Genomic DNA, 18,086 nt, shown 5'->3' with positions numbered 1-18,086 from the left:
CCAGGATGCAGAATCTTAATTATCCTCTCCAGGAAAAAAAACCCTTAGAATTTACATTTACATCATGCTTTTCAATAACTTCCCTTGACTCTTCTACTTCTGTTTGGAGTCAAATGTAGTTCACAAATCACTTGGGATTATGATTCTTTAGAGCCAATTCAATTTCATTCCCTTAAATTAAAAGAAAGGAAAACACTTTTCAACAATACATTTAGTAAATAGATACAATATTTTTTATTTTAATCTATGCATGGCTGTTGTTTTCAGTTTTGGGTCCTTTTTAAAACAAGGTTGCCCTGAACTGTCAACTGTCTGGAAGCCAAGAGGAAGTGAGTTAAAACTGCTTTCTACTTCCTCTTAACTGTCCCTTTTAGTGGATGTTTTAAGGATTTTCACTGGTAAAAGTTACCGGGATTTACAAATTTAAATGTTTCAAAGAGGAGGCGAAAAAATCCGAGCAGACGTGACTCAATTTAATTTCGGGTATGAATTAGTGTGTCACCCACTGGTGAAGGAGGCGTAAACTTACACGTTTTGCAGAATGCTAAGTTAGCCACAGTTAGCATATTACTAATAATAATGAGGGGGGAAAGGCCACAAAATGGAAGAAGTCGCTTGAATCAGATGTTCTTGTCACTTGACAACAAATTACAGGTTCGTCGACTTCCTGGACCTCTTCAAGACCTGCTTCTGAGGAGGGAATGCCCCTTTCTTGACTTCCTGGCTCCAATACTGTTGGCTGAAACTTTGGGACTTCCTCATCTAAATACCTTAAAACAAGAATCCACAGGAACCACCTACCTACAAATACAATTAAGAAAGTCTGGTCGAGGCAACAGTCCTACATTTCCAAATAGCTTTGTTTGCTTTTTTTTGGGAATTCCCTTAAGATGGCGGGAAATTCCCATTCTTTTAGGACAAAAGATTAAAGGCTATGTGTATCCATTCTGTTTGGATGAAGTCTCTGTCTTGGTTAGAGAGTGTGTGTCGTTACACCACCACTTCCTGATGCCTCGAAATGCTTTATTTTTTGAATTTTTTTTTAGAAAAGGTTACTCTTCTACCACCACAACCACCTGACAGTTCTTTTCTTAGAAAAGTTCCCAGTCACTCAGGTGGGGATTTGTGACCCACTCGTTCCTCTCTCCGATCTGTGGGCAGAACTCTATGTATATCTGTGTGTGTGTGTGTGTGTGTCCAAGTTCAGACCCTGCTGCCTCTGCGAGGGTGTGTTGACAGGGGGGTTATCCCCTGGAGGCTGTGCGTTTTTTCTGCAGCACCGTGTTGGCCTTTCAAGTCAAAACTGGAAGCGATGGTTGGGGAATCGGCCAAACGCCCCCCTCCCCAGTCACCCCCTACTCTGCTGATGAGTAAGGCAGCATGTGATGCTGAATGGGGCATTCACATTCTTGGATGCTTGAGTCACACCCGCTCGCTGATGAGAATTACGTTGTGATTTGAGGAGATTTTTTTTTAAAATTTCAAATGGCCTCGTCGCAGTCGCTTATGAAGTTTTTTCACCGTAGTGCTGGCACTTATCGAGAAGAGAAGGTGGGCAGAAACAAGGAGTTTTAAAGGAGATTATTTTAATCAACACTCAGCTTGACTGATAACACATAAATATACAAGTAGTAGATAAATAAACTAATAGTGAGGCGCTAGACTGAACCCTTTGTAAGTGTCTTATAAATGGTCATGTCATTTTATTTTACATTTAAGGACGGAACAGTTGGGTGACACACTGCCCTGTTTTGTGGTTATCGTCTCAGCGTCGGGCCTGTGTGATGCTCTATGCAAACAGGAAGTAAAAGGCGCGAGGAGCCACAGCACTGACATGAAGCATGCCCCAGTTTCTGCTTTATAAAATACGAGTCTTCTAAGGTGAAACAACAGGTTTTAACTGAAGAAATTGTTTTAAAAGAGCCACAAATACACACACAGAACAGCCTGGTGTCTTTCTTTTGGGTCTACTTCCTTCTAAAGAGCAGGGGATGTCCAACTTCCTGTAACAAACACATGACATGTGATTCACCTCGGTGGTGTCGAAGCGACAACAGCCCTCCTCCCTTGCTCGGTGCTGAAGTCACCCCCCTGACCCACAGGCCAATTGTTGGGCCCGTTGGATGTAACCGGAGCTCCTCGTCGCTGCCGTGTTTACTTCAGCCCTGCAACAGCTGAGCACACACGCCTGTGACCATGGCGGCGTGCCCATTCAAGGAGGAGTTTCCGCAGAACATGCAAGCTGGCACGCGTGAACCCAACGGACACGCACAGACATTTTCAGTAGCATCGACACGCTTGTGGTCCAGCGATCCTGGAAAACACAAACCTCACCAGGGAGATACTTTGACTGTTTTTATTACAAAAATAATGTACTTAATGTGCCAGCTCAGGAAAAAAAAGGCACTAGGTGTAAAAATAGGCATACTGTCAGTTAGGGACGCAGTCTTTGAATACAATTTCCCAAAGCAACTGTTTTATATTTAACAGCTTTTAAATCCCAGAAGCATTCTCTGGAATTCAACATGGCTTTCATAGAAAAATTGCACTAGAAAAAAAAGTTCTACCATTTCCAGTCGACGCATAAATACAATTTTAGTTTCAAACCATTAATATATAAGTTACAGAGACATAACAGTTACAAGTAAACAAATAGCACCATGTGATTAAAAGAGTCATATAGATCCAAAATAAGCTTATGCATGAATCTCTTAATCGTATGAGTCCTGAATCATTTGGGGCTAAATAACTATAAAGTGCAACTTGAGGTATTTGACATTTGATGTACTGCAGAGGAAACGTCTCCCCCACCAGCATAACCGGCTGGCAGGAAGAACGCGCTGGAGGCCCAATTTCTGCTTTTAAAAAGCCTCACAAACTACTTTTCAGCTGCAACAGGGGAACTCGGTGTTGCACAGCTTCGCACCGTTGTGTCCAAACACCTTCATGTCTGAGCAGGAAACTCCGCTGGACGGACGTTGTTTGCTGTGTAGTGCTGCTTTGGCCTTATTGTCCGCGTGTCTTTCTGGTTCATAGTTTGGCGCACTCCTCGCAGTGGTTCAGGTACTCCGTGGTCTCTCTGTCGCTGAACGTGGCCAGACACCGGGGGCACTGCAGATCTGACAGCCCGTGGCCTCCGTGCCAGGTCAGGTTCTCCTCCGCCGTCGCCGCTGCCACCACCACCGACGCCGCGGGCTTTTGCTGAACTTCAGCAGTGCTCCTCAAAACGGGCTCCGAGGAATCCTTGTGTCGCCTGGCGGTGATCCTGTGTCCGATGTGGACCCGACAGACGGGGATCAGTTCCCTGGGCTCTCTCCCCGCTCCCTGTTGACATCAGAGTCGGGCTGTTAGGGTTGGACGGGCTTGTGCCAATGGAGCCCACTGAGCTCAGCCACTATTGGTGGACTCACCTGCTTGTGCAGCTGCCGTCTTAACTGACCAACCTGCTCTTTCAGGTCCGCTATCTCGCCGTGCGCTCGCTCTCTGTCGGCGCGCTCGGACCTAAAGTCTTCTTCATAGATAAACACCTGAGGGAGGAAGAACCAGAACCTGTTAGGCATTCTCTAACGGCACCATCCCAGATGGAGGCGGATCACCTTGCGGCTACTGACCTGCTGCTCCAGCGTCTGCATCCGCTCCTGGCTTTGCCTCCTTGTGCTCTCCAGTTCTCTCTCCAGCCTCTCGCACTCGTTCATCTTCTCTTTCAATAAATTGTTGAGCCTGGAAATCTCTTGATGCAGCATCCCGGTGCTCACAGAACCCAGGCTGGGCGTCTCCTTTGGCCTGTGGCATAAACTTCGGATGTAGTCCTGCCTGCTGGAGTCGTACTTCTGCCACTGTGAATTCAGATTCTGCACCTAAAAAGACATTAATGATTAACATTGTGTGCCAATACAACCTGATGGTGAGGTTTAATCTTTAATATTCCCTTTTTACTATTAGAAAGCTTATTTCCTGTTCTTCAGGTCTTATTTGCCACTTATTTACATGTCTTGTTCCACAGTAGACTTACATAGGCCACACGCTGCTTCAGCTGCTCATTCTCCTCCTGCAGTTCGCGCATTTTGATGTTAACTCCATCAAATTCAGATGCCTGAACATATGACGGAAGAGTAAGAAGAAAGTCCACGGAAAGCCCAGAGCTAACAGTCACACATCCGAGCGTCACACATACCGCCTTAGCGCTTGGTTGCTGCGCCACAACCGTCGTCGTGCCTCCACCATCGTTCCCTGTCTCCAGTCTGATGAGCAGATTCTGGCACATCTGCACCATCGAGCTGAGCTGGACCCGCAGCTGGTCAGCCTCCTCTGCCAGGGAGGAGCAGAGTACAGCCCTGGTGGCCTCGCAGCGCTCCTTCTCCACCAAGGCAGAGTGAAGCCTGTGGATCTCCTGGTCCTTCTCGTGGCCCGGCTGAGACTTGACACGTTCGAGCTCCAGTTCCTTCTCCCTGATCTGCTCCTTTAACCGCTCGATTTCCTGGAAGGATGGCCGAGGGATAAACTGCATAAGGGCCTCATTGTTTGCAATCGAATGGAAGCTCATGTCTACCAGTTAAATTAATAAATACAGCTTTGATGAGGCAAACTGTCACTTTTCGTGGCAACGCTTTTCACCTCACATTTCTTTTAACAGTTTATTCAAATTTTACCTTTCAGCTCATGAGCTCTATCGCATTTAGATTTAAAATATGTTCTCACATTGGCTATAGACACAAGTGCAGTGATTCTTTTGAACATTGTGCGCATCCGTCTGGTGGTGCTGGTGGTGGTGGTGGTGGTGGTGGTGGTGGTGGTGGTGGTGGTGGTGGTGGTGGGGGGGGTCATAGTTGTATATTTTGTACACCAGACTTTCACAATCATCTCGACTTTACAGAAAGCAAACCTGCTCTTGCTGTGTGTATGTGCGCTCTTCTAAAGACAGATATTTACCTCTGCCTGTCGAGATGATTTCTGCTCCATGTCTTTAAGCTTCTGCTGTGGATTCCATACTTCTTTGCACAGACTCTCCAACAAACACTTGGACGGTCCGATGACCACAGGTTCGTTCTTCCCCGCCGTCAGGTAGATGCTCTCGTACCGTCCCAACCGGACTTTTAATTCTGAAATGATGTTGTCCTTCACTTGAATCTGCTTGTTCAGAAGCTCGATTTCCTGCTGCGTATCGTGATACAGAGAATTCAGCGTGCTGTAACTCCGCAGTTTGTCCCTCGGGGCGTCGTGCTCGTCATTTATATTCTCCTTATCCATTGCTAGGTGTTTTTTTTCTTTTAGAACCGGTCAGGCATTTGACTCCTGCAGGCTCCAGGTCGTGAGTCTTGAGGACTGAGCAGAGGTGCTCTGGTGCACCAGATTCGAGAATAATATCCCGGAACAGTCTGAGGGGATTTCCTACAGGGAACTTCCCGCGGAGTTTTTTTTAGAGGGACAAACCGCGTCAGAACCGAGCACGAACAGTTCTGCAGCTTAGTCCGTATTTGGGAGGTAGTAAGCGTTATGGTAAACTGTTGGAAAGAATACTAGAGAAAATAGAAGCATAAACAGATTTTAGCCGCTTTTTAAATAAGCGAAAGGCTATTGGCGGCGTTGCCTTCACTACCGTCGTAAAGTCAGTGTAAAAGCGCGAGGCGTAATTTCAACTCGGTATAGTTGGCCAAAGTAGTCACGAATCCTTCTCAATATACGCAGATTCTGGGGATTGTAATTCACAGAGAACGGAAAACGATGTATTAAGATCCAAAGCGTGAATTCCCCGCTATTAAAAAGCCACCTATCCTGTCCGTCAGACGTAATATTTGTGCATTTGGAGTTGAAATCCCCCGCGTACGTGAATCATCCGGTCCCGTGAAGGCACCATAAAGCCAACTTCATTATGATGTACGGTAATTGAATTGTCCTGATAAGAGATCTGGGCCGCACCGACGATGCGGGATTGTTCAACCGTTCAACACTGACGCAGCATTACGGACAATATGGTTTTTAACTGCCCCATGGGACATTTCTGCTTTCTGAAATTTTGGAAGCAGAACTCTGACAGCATCTGTTACTGTAGCATAGTAATACTTTTTGGCATAAACTCCCTTATGACCTCATGATAGCAGGAATTTTCCCACAACTGTGAGGTTGAACAACTGTAATCTAGTTTCTGATACATTGTCTCTCTCATGGACATGTAAAAATTAAATGTATTACATAGTGATTGACACACATGTTGAACTGAAACAAAGAGTTAATTTAGCTTTTATCAGTATTAGATGATTGTCATTTGGTGTATAAACCATCCCTCACAGACGAGGAGCAAGTAGGTAATTTTAAACCTCTCTAATAATGATGAAGATGAGGAGGAGGCTTCATCTTCAGTGGAGGACAGCGGGACCCCCCATGTTCTTCTATATCAACCACAATGGAACCTCATGAGGTGAGCAGAGGCGGATGAAATACCAACATGTGACAACCATGCGACAGTTGTCATGGGGACTCGCTATAAAAGAACCCAGCAAGTGGTGTGGTTAGGATGTAGAGGTCAGGTCACCCAAGCGGTTGTGTAAACGTGGAAATAGAAAAAAAAAGGGACATTATCACCGTCGTTTGGTAAATCATAAAAGTAAGAGGATGTCTTTCTTTAGCCTTAACTAAAATACGTAAAACACGTGACTGAATAAAAATGTGATGCAATTTCTTTACGGCGTAGATATAAATAGCTCCCACTAGAGGGCGGTGTTTACCAATTTTACATTATTTTGCAAATATATCAAAAAAATGTTGGTGACCTTTAATAGTTGAAATCCTGATAGAAGAACAAGACAGCATTTATTATTTACACAGTAACGCTTCAAAAATATTTTACATTGCACTCACAAACATGGAAAAACACGACAAAACTTCTATAATAATAATAATATGAAGAAGATGCAAACCGAAAATTAACATAAATGTTTAGATGAAATAAGAACTTATGAAGTACAAACATATTATATGCATTACTGTGCTAGAAAATGATGCCGTGATTCAGGTACAAAAGCCCACTGAACCGAGAGAGAATATACGTCGCCATCTCTCACTGTTTGAGAAAATAGTACAAGATTTCGTCTTTGGATGCATTAACCTATCTAGGAAGTTTGCTATAGTTTCGTTTGTAAATGGTTCAAAATGAATCTGTATTGAAGCAATTTATTCGTTTTTATTTTATTACTTTCGATTTGATGTCAATTAACTAATTATTGAACTGAAATCAAAATAATTCACTTGCTGTAACTGACCACTAGGCGACAGAAGTGACAAAATACATTGTGTTTCTGTGTTTGTTTTGTAAATAGAAGATATTAAGGCATTTGAATGATGATTTCATGGGATGGAACTGGAAATAGATGGTGGCATTTATTATTTTATCCGCGTAAATATGCTTTTCTTTTTCCACAATCTTTTGCTATTGCACATTTTTAAACATATAGGGATGATGAGTCGATGCCTTTACTGAGCGACAAGGACGGGAACCATTATTTCAACTTTAGAGAAATTGTAAAAAAGAGAAATTATACTTTTCCCTCTACATTCTTTCAGCACTGCAGCTTGCGGATGCTTCGAGAAATCCTCTTGAACTCTCGCTGTCCCTTCTGCCAGCGCCTCAGAGAGGTGATGACCAGGTTGCCTTCCATCTTCTGGCCCATAACCAGGTACGGAGCGTTGATGTCGTTCATCTCCTCGCAGATGCACTGCAGCCCGTCCTTCAGCCACAGCACGGTCTTCCTCAGGTCCCGCTCCGTCACGCCGTTCAGCTTGTAGATGGTCTTGCTCTTGGTTTCTGGTACGATTTTGGTGTCGCCATTGATGTAGGAGATCTCCTTGACTTTGATCTTCAGAGCTTGGTGCAAACAGAGAACAGCAGTGAAACATGCTGCAGGTGGGAGCATTTTACGCACAGAGACGGAACCCGCGGTCACAGTTCGGACTGTTTGGCGCGTTTAGCCTCATCCTCTTGACCCTCGCAGCCCCTGACGTCGACCTTCACTGTCTCAAAGAATAAATACAAACTTACCGAAGTCATTCTTGCACAGGTTGTCAACTATTTCATTGTCGTTTTCCTCCGTCTCCTTGCAGGCATCACACACCCTGGGGACTGCAAATAATATACAAATACTTGTTACTGAACATCATCAATATGAATAAATGCACACTGCACTGCTGACAACTGTAGAATAGACACACAAGAGATGTGCAGGCGCAAACTATTACATAATCCGGAGAAGCGCATATTCATTTAGCGGTTGTTACGGGTAAATCCCAGTTTAACAGGGCTCACCCTCTTTGGTGACTGGCACAAAGTTGTCAATCGTCGCCGGCGGTATGCAGAGGTCGTTGTCGAGGGGGAAACGCTCACAGTCCAACATCTTTGGCCAAGGGAAGCCGAAGGCGGACATCACGGGCGCGCAACTGTTCCTGACACTTTCGCACAGCGACCTGCACGGCTGGATGGGCTCGTCCAAGTCATCCAGGCACACGGGAGCGAAGAGAGAGCACAGGAACTTTCTGGTGTCTGGGTGGCACTGCTTCTGAACCAGAGGGATCCACGACGAAGCTTGCTGCAGAACCTCGTTCATGGTTTCGTGTCCGAGCAGGTTCGGGAGACGCATCTCCGTGTACTCTATATCGTGGCACAGAAGGAGATTGGCGGGTATCTGCTTGCAGTTGCTCTTTTTGTAGAACAATTCATGCTGGCTAAAGCTGTATAATCCGTGGATCGCTTCAGCGCAGGGAATCGTTATCACCCACAACAGAGTCGTCGTGGAAATAATGGCTCTCATTTTGCGTGCGCGTAAAACTAGAATATTAAGAGACTTAATCGGGAGGTACTGAGCATCAGGCAGCTGAAATGAAGCCTGTGTCAGGGATCAGCTCCTAATGTAACAGGAGGTTTTCCCCAAGGCGCGTCTGGGAGGAGTCTCTGTGGCGCGTAAAGAACGCACTGATTTCCTTCTATCAGGTGTCAAATTATGAACACGTTTGTCTCAACCAAAAACCCAAATCCTCACAAATCTCACATGGCCCTCACAACTATTTTTGAGGACTAGTTATATCTCGTATTCTCATATTTAATGGAAATCTGGAAATGTTAATGAATCTCGTGCGCAATGGCTGCGATCTGGCTTTCAGAGCCGCGCGCTCTGGTTATATTTTGTCAGCGGGAACATTTATTCCAGCTCACTGCATCATTCATTTTCCATTATTCGGGAGCGCAGTGGTGAAATCCTCGGGGTAGCTCTGCAGGTTCATTCCTAAAGGTGACACATTGCCGGTGTGAGACGCAGACCTGAAGTACCCAGGGGTGAAACCAAATCTGCCTTCCGCTGCTCTGCTGCTCTGGATCCCATCCACTCTGCAGCCCCCCGGGCTCCAGTCTGGTCTGCAGACAGTCGCCTCCTTCAGATTGAAATTTTGGTAAGAACCATTGTGGCATCTCATGCTAAAGGAGCCAGTTTGGCCTAAATTACAAACATATTTTCATACATTCCCAAAACTTTAGAACCCTTTATAAAGGCGGCGAGTGCTTCATATTCACAGAATTAAATACTCTGAAGCAGGAACATGCTAATCGAAAGTCTTCCTGTAAACAGATGAATCTGACCAGAATGGGCCATTGTTTAGTAAATGTTATTGCCTTTCCAGATGATGATTAAAGGGATGGTAGTGGTGGTGGGGGGTCTCTTCCCAAACCTCTACTCTTCAAAGTGTGTTTTTTCTATTCAGATGTCTGTAGAAACACTTATTTAGCCAGTGAAGGGCTCCAGCCCCCAGTTAACCCGTCACTTTAATGGCGGAGTCGTAGGTCACTAATCTGCGCCTGCGGTCGGGGGTTAAACGCAGGTTTCCAACACATACATCCCAGATAGGATGTATATGCACATATGGAACACATACACATATATACACATATATAAGCTAACGAACTGCTTCACTCCAAAAGATAACATACTATCTCTGTTAACGGGACACTTTCAGGCCAGTAAACTGATCCCAGGCCTGTGCTTTTCGTTACCCTGGTGGGTTCTTATTACATCCCTGTGTGAAGACGAGACACAGTCTCTCGGGCCTTTGTGGTCCATCTGCAGCCCAGTTAACCGTTTCTCCTCAACCCCCCATCCCCCCATTGAATCCTTTTCTTCTTCTTGTTCTTCTTCCCCTGGAAAATCAAGAGTGGGGCTCATGTCAAAAACAATCACATAATGTGCTGCGCAGGGTCAAACCAGAGCTAAACCCCAGTGGAAATGCTCAAGGAATCAATTTATTGAATGTTCGCAACGATTTATAAATCCCTCAGTCAAAGGCGCATCAGAGCATCAAAGTCGTCAGCGTTGCCATAATGTGAAACAAACTGGAGCTTTTTTATGCACACAGGCTGCCCAGCCTTGCCCACCTGGTTACAATAGTTTAAAGGTTTGCCCCTGTCGAATTTCCATCCATCCATCCTGTTAACCCCTGCCTATTCCTAATCGGGGGTCACGGGTGTGTGTGTGTGTGTGTGGTGTGTGTGTGTGTGTGCTCAGACTGGAGGAATACTCCCTGAACAGACACTATACACACTTACGGGAAGTTTGTAGCCTCCAGTCGAACTACTGTGTATGTTTATGGACTGTGGGAGGAAACGGGCTTACCTGGAGGAAGAACCTGTAAAGGCCTGAGCTGGAATCAAACCCAGAACCCTTTTGTGAGCCGCCATCAATTCTTATTTGAATCGGCCGGTCGATGCGGAAACCCTCCTTCAGATGCTGTAAAGATGCTTCGTGTCTGAAGGAAAAGAAAGAAGGAGGAATAAAATAAGGCTTCCTTGTTCAAGCCACTTATCTTCTCGAGCTCCTTAACAGCCAGTGACAAAGTCCCGAACATCGTCTCGACGTGCACTAATGAGCTTGTTACCTTCAATCACGTCCTCTTATGCTGACATTGGGGTTGGAATTTATTCCAGCCAAGAGAAATTAATCCCATTACAGCCCCAAAGTCGTATAGATTATGCCTGCTGGCGTAACTGATGGCCCCACTGTACAGGGGTAATTGACTCAGTATGGGGTTCCAGAGCAGCTGTGGGACATGTAGATGTGCTCTGGCTGACTTCGGGGCTTGCCAAATCTATACTAGAAGAGCGTGCACTGGATTGGCGCATCTGTTTCCATGAAACTGGTGTACTCATGCGTGTGCTTTAGCGTACCTGTAAAATCGTCCAGATTGTTAGGTGTGTATACACCCATCTGCATTGTTGCATATTAAGATGTAAACAAAGATAAAGGCGACGTTTGAGTAGCGCGGCTGTGTGAAGCAGCGACGGCTTGATTGCGATGCCACGCAGGCGAAAAAGACAGAGTCATTCTTTTGCTGCACGACTCGGCAACACAGAGTCAGACAGGTTTATGTCCGCAGGATGTTGGTGGATCAGAGAGACCAGAAGATCCTCTTGCTCTTTGACCCCCCGACTGATACTGACTCTGCAAGACTCACGCTGTGAAGGGCTCTGCAGGCACTTTTTACAACTTTAGCACAAGTGGCTCAGAAAAGTGTTTCCGAGTGACCCGTACCTGATCTGCACCCCATATGGAGAGTCCTCGGTGCCCCTCTCCACCTTTGCATTCCTCACCAGAGGAATGTTGCGGTTCTTTGTTTAATGTGACAGCTTTGCTGAATCCCGCGATACATTGAAAGATGTTCTGTGAGCAGGAGAATGAAAACCAGCATGCAAAGAATTGAAAACAGGTACATTCACTCTACCTGTTGAGGAGGTTTTGAGTGATTTCCTGTCCAGGAAGTTCTGTGTTTATCTGGAACTGTGAAAGGAATGAAAGACCATTCATCTTTAGAAACAAGATGGCTGCCATTCAAGAATCTTTGCCAACTTTTTTTTTTCACACGCAACAAATTGTAAAGATTTTCTTTTCAATCATTAAATTGCTCATTTCCTGGACTCGGTTTGTTGTTTTCTTTCCAATTATTTCCCATCCCGCAAAGGTTTTCATGTCATGAACGAATTACCGCCCCGGGAGAAGTCACGGATCGTTTGTCTTTTTGACAATTGGTGTTGTGATATGTGATCTCACATGCCTTCATCGCAGGAATTTGTGTGTTTGAAAAGAAAAAAAACTAACTACCCTCTTAATTTTAGCGATGGAAGCAATGACCCACAGTGACCCGCAGTGACCCGCAGTGGATCAGAAAAAGGCTTGAACTGTCATTCTTAAAAGATTTAACATGAAAACTGTGCAGGTTTAGTATGTATTCATCATTGTTTTGTTTGTTCGCCACATTTCTACCATCTAAAATGTGAAAATGTTTGCTACATTTGCTGTTAGCACCCTTAGCCGCTGCATACGTAGCTGCAGCAACAGGAAAATAATAATAATATGAACAAGCTCACAAAAAATGTAATGGTTATATTTACTCTGTCATTCTTTTGGACCTTAACCATCAGTTAATGTCATTTCATGATGTATTTCTTTTTTAAAAAAAAGCCAATTGTGTAGATAAAAACTGTTACGCTTCCTCGCGCGTGAGCATACGATTTCTGGCCGATGGCGTGCAGAGCGCGATGGAACAAGCCCCCGGCAGCGAACAATAAACCTGCAGAGTCCAGCTGGGAGGAGGGAGAACAGATCCAGGAACTCTTCAGGAAAACAGAAAGAAAGAAGGACAGATGAAAAGAGGAGCATCACTCTCAAATTTGCCAATTTCAACGACTCTCTGGAACTACCAAATTAATTCCAATTAGTGATGCTGGTGCGTGATGAGGCTGCTTTTCCTGATACAACGGGTTGACATCTTAGTTTTCTCATGAAAACTAAAACCTCTCTTACTGAAGGAGCATTAAAATGAAATATGTTTAAACAGATTAGAAACAAAGGCTTCATTGTCTTCTCAAATAGCCAGCTGGCGCTATACATTAGGTGGAAAACTATGACATGTTTGTGTGGTGCATGTAAAAGTGCAGTCAAGTCATATTTCTTTGTGTATAAATTCGCTTTAATGTGGCTTTGCCGGCCGAATTTGTTCCAACATTTAGACATGAATGAGGTTTAATATCACCCACCAGCCCAGAAACCTAAAAAACACCAACATTTATTTTCCTGCATGTGGAGAAACATCTGCAGTCTGACTGGTTCAAAAAGTGAGCGCACTTCACGTCCCTGACAAACATAATCAGCATTTCACCTCCAAAAGGGCCCAGTTTTCCCATTATTCCTGGATTAAAATCAAAGAGCGGAATGCCATAATGTATCTTAAACTGGCAGCAGACAAGGACTTTTTATTCTATCATTCTGAGCTCTACAGAACTGTCTGAAATACGCCTCCATGCCAACAACCTGCAACTCAAGCAATAAGAACTGGGGATTTAAAATCTGCCTGCCTATAAATTACAGTCAATCTCCTCATAAAACAACACTGGACGAGAAACAAAGCAAAAGTCTGGCTGCCAGATCGCAGACGAGCTATTGTTCTGCCGCGTCTGTGCAGTTTAGAAGACTTGGATACATTTAACAATAAAAAGTTCAGGGTAATAACCGGTCTCATGCTGCTAGTACAGTAATTCTGCATATAATCATTACAGCAACTGAATAACCTAATTACCACTATTAACTGTTATTGTGATTTATTTAAAACGCTTTCCTTGACACTGTTTGCATGAAAAGATTCTAAAAGTTACCCATCTCTGTTGCTTAAGAGCAGCAAAGAGGTGTTTCCTCACCGCATGAGGGTTCAGTCAATCTTAATTAACCATTCATAAAAGCAGTTTTTACTTTCTTGTATTTATCGGTGGCTTTTAAACTGTCATTGCAAGTGAAGAAACAACTATCCAAATGATCTTATCCGTACGTATTAGTGCACAGCTGAATCTCCTTAATAACCTTCCTGTCACAGGACTAAGTCCTACTAGACGTACTAGACTAACATTTGTATGTATCTGTAGAATATAGCATATATATCCATATATATATTTAAAGGTAAATTGTCTAAATGCACACATTCATTATGCTCCTACATTCAGATTATCCCCAAATTTAGGAGCTAAAATGAGCTCCATATGGGCCGGTCCTGCACTGACACGTGCGCACGCGCACACACACACACACACGCGCACGCGCGCGCACACACACACACAACCTTGGAGCCAAGGCACTAATAGGCCCATCAAAAAACTACTCTTGCGTCTGAATCTTGGTGTTAGCCTGAGCTAACCGATGGAGACTTCGCAGTTCAGCCCTTGAACCTGTGCAACTCCCCACCTGCGTTTCCTTTTGTCTATGTGGTCCTTGCGGTTTGGTGGTTTTTGGTTGGAGTGTTTCATGGAGGAAGGTGGAGAGGTTTGGAGCACTTTGGTGGCAGAGTTTGGGAATGTTAATAGGGGGAAAAATTACTGTTTAGAGTTGGTATTACCCATGTTGAGGGGCAGCCAGTGAATAAAGGAAGTTTGGACAAAACTTGACACTTGAGCCTTTTGATCCAACTCCCAAACGACAAAATTGGACGCGTCGCTTTTGGACTGGATGGGAGGGAAGCTGTCACCGCCGCCACGTCGATGCTGTGCAGACAGTGCTGGGTGAACCTGAGGTTGGTGCATAAATCCAGACCCTTGGGCCAACCTTGACATTCTGTTCCCTGATGGTCCCTCCCCTGCTGTGGACTCTGGCATCCCAGCCAGACCCATCCATCACAGGAGCACCGGGTTCCTCCCCCTGGGGGAGGGGGAGGCCCCAGAGTGGAGCACCTGCCTTTATGTTTTTACCCTTGTGGCTAAAACAAAAGCCCCCCCTTGGTGCACTTCAAACCCCGCTGCTTTCCTGTGGGGTGAGAGGTCAGTTGAGGGTGTGAGACGACTTTGCTCATCCAGAGACACTCTTCTACTGTGACATTCGCACTCAGCCATGCAGTTAAATCAATAAGCCTCATATTACACACAGGGCAGAGGTTGAAATATGACCAAAACCAGACAAAATGGCAGAGAGAACAAAAATTAATCACCTTAAACTAAACAGAAAGCAACTTCTTCACTGCAAATGGTCTACCCCCCCCCAAAAAAAAGGATTTGGGCTCATCCCATTTTGGTCCATCTGTTTTATATATTGTAGCCAAAAACATCACTGATTTGATTCGACCCAAATGTGATGCTTGAGGCAATTTCTTATATCCAAAAGCCTGTTTGACCCTCCTTCTTCTGCCCTCCACCTACAGAGCTATTTTTCCTTCTCTCCAGTGGTCTCATTGGTGAATCTGTGTGCGAGTGTGTGTGTGTTTGTGCTCACATGTGCGTGAATGAAGACCGACTTAAACTTTCCTTACAGCAGGATGAAATATGCACAATACTAATAGTGTGTGTGCCTACAACAAAAGTGGAGGCATATAAAGACTCCAATGTTTGGAAAAAATACTGGTTCCAGGGCAGAACCCTGAGGAATGCCACAAATCAAGAAAGCTGTGTCAGACATGAAAATTCTTGACGAAAAGGGGGAAGAAATCAAAAAGGTGACATTTCTCGTAAAATAACAACATCCTTATTGCCGCAGATCCAAGATAAAGAGACATCAGGCAGAAAACGACATCTTTAAATCTTTGTTTGCGTCGCTCTGCTAAGGGATTTTGCATAACATCTGTCTGTGTTCTCTTCCATCAGAACCAGGCGTGGGAAACAACTCAGTCATATATTGTCCAACACGTTGCCAATCGTCTGAAAATGAGACAGAATAGCCCACATGGTTCTGATAAAACCCCGGGTAAAGCGCTGGTCAGCACAGTTGGCCTGTCCCCATCCTTTAGCTAAAAAGCATCCTGATGTGTTATTGAGGTCGAGAAAAAAAGTTCTTGTTGTAAATAAATGTGATGGTCAAAACGTTTTTCTTCTGTTTTCAAAACTGCATCCAGAGGAAAAAAAAAACAATGGAAGAGCGAGAGAGAGAAAACTAAAAACATGTTTCCGGCCTCCAAATGAAGCGTAACACATACTCTCTGTGTGACGGTGTTTATAGGAACGCTCAGAAACACAACTCAGACGATTTTTGGAAAAAACGTAAAGACTCTGAACACATGTTTGTTGTTTGGAGTCGGAGGCCTCAGTGGTTATTTATGATGGCGGAGGTGATTCATGTTTTTGCCAAAAAGGTGGTCGGCGGAGCCAAGACGCTGCTGCCGTCACTTAAACAGTGTAGAGTCTTGGAAGCAAAACGCATCCTCTTTATGATGACAAAAACATCCCGGTAATAACAATAGTAAAACATTGTTTCCTAATTGTTAGCTCAATCCTTTCTGAAATTATGGCGTAGATTTATCACCGAAGACCACCAGGGGGCGACACATATAATTGTGCTTTATTTTGAGGGGCTCTCCATCACGGCACCTGGCAGGAATTTTAATGGAGCCGCCCAACAAATGACCAACTGCTGTTTGCATCATTTGTCCAGGCCAGCAAAAATCTGGACCCTTGTTTCTTACATCGCATCCATTGAGCGCCCATTGTGGGTTTAACATTAGCACGTCTGCTACATCTACATTCATATCTCAGGCACGAATGAAACCAGTATCAACTGGTTTCCAAACAGGTCTGCCCACTCCTGCCCGAAAGGGGGGAAATTAGGATGTCAAAACGGTATTACGTTTCTTATCTTTATTGGATCACCACTCGTCAACTGTGGTCAAGCATGAATTCACGGGCTTTGCTTTAAACCAAATTTCCCATAAGGATGGGAATAAAGATGTGATAAACCCGTCTGACTAAAGAGCCAAGGATTGTGGGACAAAATCCAGCTGGCTTTAATTGTATCCTTATCTCTCCGTACCTTCTATCATCCCAGGCGCAGACCCCTGTACAATTCTGTTGGTTTCAGAGCCAATTCAAGGCCCTTTGAGGCCCCACTGGAATTAAAGCTACACTTGGTTGGCAGAGAGAGCTGTGGAGGAGAAAATTGCAGGGCGACGACGAATTCTATCATCAAACTTTATGAAAACAGTCATGAAGGATTTGGGTTTTGAGTACTTAAAGTCAAAGAAGAGGATAAACAAAAAACGTGGTCGGCATATTTTAACATTTACCGTTGAAGAAGTTACCTCACATATTCCAGCGCTGACCAGTACAAAATCTAATTTAATGTAATTGCAACAGTCTGACTGTGGTTTACATTTGGTGTCAGAGGTACAGCGAAGCTTTGAGTTTCCTCCTTGCTAACATTGTAATGCAACATCTGTTGTTCATCACGAATCCCACCTGTTGGGAGTCGAGCTCCAACAAGGATCTTTCTTAAGGAAGATGCTACACAACATAAACCACACTAAACTGGAAAATAACAACAGCATGAGTAGCTTATTACAGCACGAACATTCGCTTTCATTATGTTTCTGTAGCTTCTACGATATCCAAGCCTCAACGAGATCATGTGCCGGAGGATCGAAGCTTTATTTTGATTTGCCAGGTTGCTAAACTTGCATACCCAAACACCACCCTGCAGCAACAGTCTAATCCCTGAAAAATCCTGGAATATGGAAAGATTTCTTTCAAGCTGAACTCAAGATCAGTTCCAGGACTGGCACAGAGGACAGAGGCACAGAAAGCTGAAATTTCTGGAAATTCCTCCACAAATCTATAGGAGAAGCCTGGTTTTATATACTGGACACTGTAATTCCATGTACATTTGTATTTTTAATCCTGTCTGTGCTACTTTGCTGTGGTAAATCCAACAAATTCACCTTAAACTGACAATATCACAATCATTTCCTCCATTTTGTAACCCCTCCCCTCACCTGAAACTGCCGACTGATCTTTTTTCCCCACCTTCTGATCTCTGTGAAGAGGCAGGAGCGCGTTTGACCAGATCGGCCTATGAGGAGGTGATCTCAGGGCCGAGAACCTGCTGAAATCACAAACAGAGAGCAGCGCAGGCCTTGCAGAAACCCACCGAGGTGCAGAAGAGAGACCCGACTGTGTCAATAAATCACCTACCAATGACTGTGTGCAGGAGTCGCTTGGTCCTGCCTGTTTATTATCTTCCATGAATTTATCTGATAAAGCCTTCAGCTCGGCTTCCTCGGCTCGCATGTTCCCCGAGGGCAGCACATTTCGATGAACA

The 18,086-nt window shown here is 44.5% G+C and overlaps 2 protein-coding genes and 2 long non-coding RNA genes across 4 annotated transcripts; 1 reads left to right on the top strand and 3 right to left on the bottom strand.

The window, feature by feature from the left end:
- Positions 1-2,342: 2,342 nt before the first annotated feature.
- On the bottom strand, positions 2,343-5,391 carry tnip2 (TNFAIP3 interacting protein 2). Its single transcript, XM_057035218.1, has 6 exons — positions 4,930-5,391; positions 4,175-4,477; positions 4,013-4,093; positions 3,612-3,857; positions 3,411-3,527; positions 2,343-3,324 (listed from the first exon to the last, which is right to left on the bottom strand). Exons 1-6 carry the CDS (start codon positions 5,245-5,247, stop codon positions 3,031-3,033), a joined length of 1,359 nt encoding a protein of 452 aa, XP_056891198.1. The 5' UTR covers positions 5,248-5,391; the 3' UTR covers positions 2,343-3,030.
- A 199-nt stretch (positions 5,392-5,590) lies between these two features.
- On the top strand, positions 5,591-8,036 carry LOC130527095 (uncharacterized). Its single transcript, XR_008950934.1, has 2 exons — positions 5,591-6,415; positions 7,558-8,036. It is a non-coding gene; the product is annotated as an uncharacterized LOC130527095 (long non-coding RNA).
- On the bottom strand, positions 6,789-8,798 carry sfrp2 (secreted frizzled-related protein 2). The gene is made up of 3 exons (XM_057035223.1): positions 8,297-8,798; positions 8,033-8,113; positions 6,789-7,858 (listed from the first exon to the last, which is right to left on the bottom strand). The coding sequence occupies exons 1-3, from the start codon at positions 8,796-8,798 to the stop codon at positions 7,554-7,556; spliced, it is 888 nt and encodes a 295-aa protein (XP_056891203.1). The 3' UTR covers positions 6,789-7,553.
- A 1,188-nt stretch (positions 8,799-9,986) lies between these two features.
- Positions 9,987-17,744, bottom strand: LOC130527096 (uncharacterized). Its single transcript, XR_008950935.1, has 3 exons — positions 11,562-17,744; positions 10,647-10,779; positions 9,987-10,174 (listed from the first exon to the last, which is right to left on the bottom strand). It is a non-coding gene; the product is annotated as an uncharacterized LOC130527096 (long non-coding RNA).
- Between the last annotated feature and the right edge of the window lie 342 nt (positions 17,745-18,086).

The sequence above is a fragment of the Takifugu flavidus genome, chromosome 6 (genome assembly GCF_003711565.1).
Source record: "Takifugu flavidus isolate HTHZ2018 chromosome 6, ASM371156v2, whole genome shotgun sequence".
Lineage (NCBI taxonomy): Eukaryota > Metazoa > Chordata > Actinopteri > Tetraodontiformes > Tetraodontidae > Takifugu > Takifugu flavidus.
The sequence above is the reverse complement of the archived record's forward strand: the minus strand, read 5'-3'. Positions and strand labels throughout refer to the sequence as shown.

Excerpts from the sequence above, each read along its gene's own strand:
- sfrp2 (XM_057035223.1), bottom strand. The coding sequence starts at position 8,798 with ATGAGAGCCATTATTTCCACGACGACTCTGTTGTGGGTGATAACGATT. Across the intron at positions 8,114-8,296 it reads TGTGCCAGTCACCAAAGAGG|TCCCCAGGGTGTGTGATGCC; the intron begins GTGAGCCCTGTT and ends TATTATTTGCAG. Across the intron at positions 7,859-8,032 it reads CCTGTGCAAGAATGACTTCG|CTCTGAAGATCAAAGTCAAG; the intron begins GTAAGTTTGTAT and ends GTTTGCACCAAG.
- tnip2 (XM_057035218.1), bottom strand. The coding sequence starts at position 5,247 with ATGGATAAGGAGAATATAAATGACGAGCACGACGCCCCGAGGGACAAA. Across the intron at positions 4,478-4,929 it reads AATCATCTCGACAGGCAGAG|GAAATCGAGCGGTTAAAGGA; the intron begins GTAAATATCTGT and ends CCATCCTTCCAG. Across the intron at positions 3,858-4,012 it reads TGAAGCAGCGTGTGGCCTAT|GTGCAGAATCTGAATTCACA; the intron begins GTAAGTCTACTG and ends ATGTCTTTTTAG.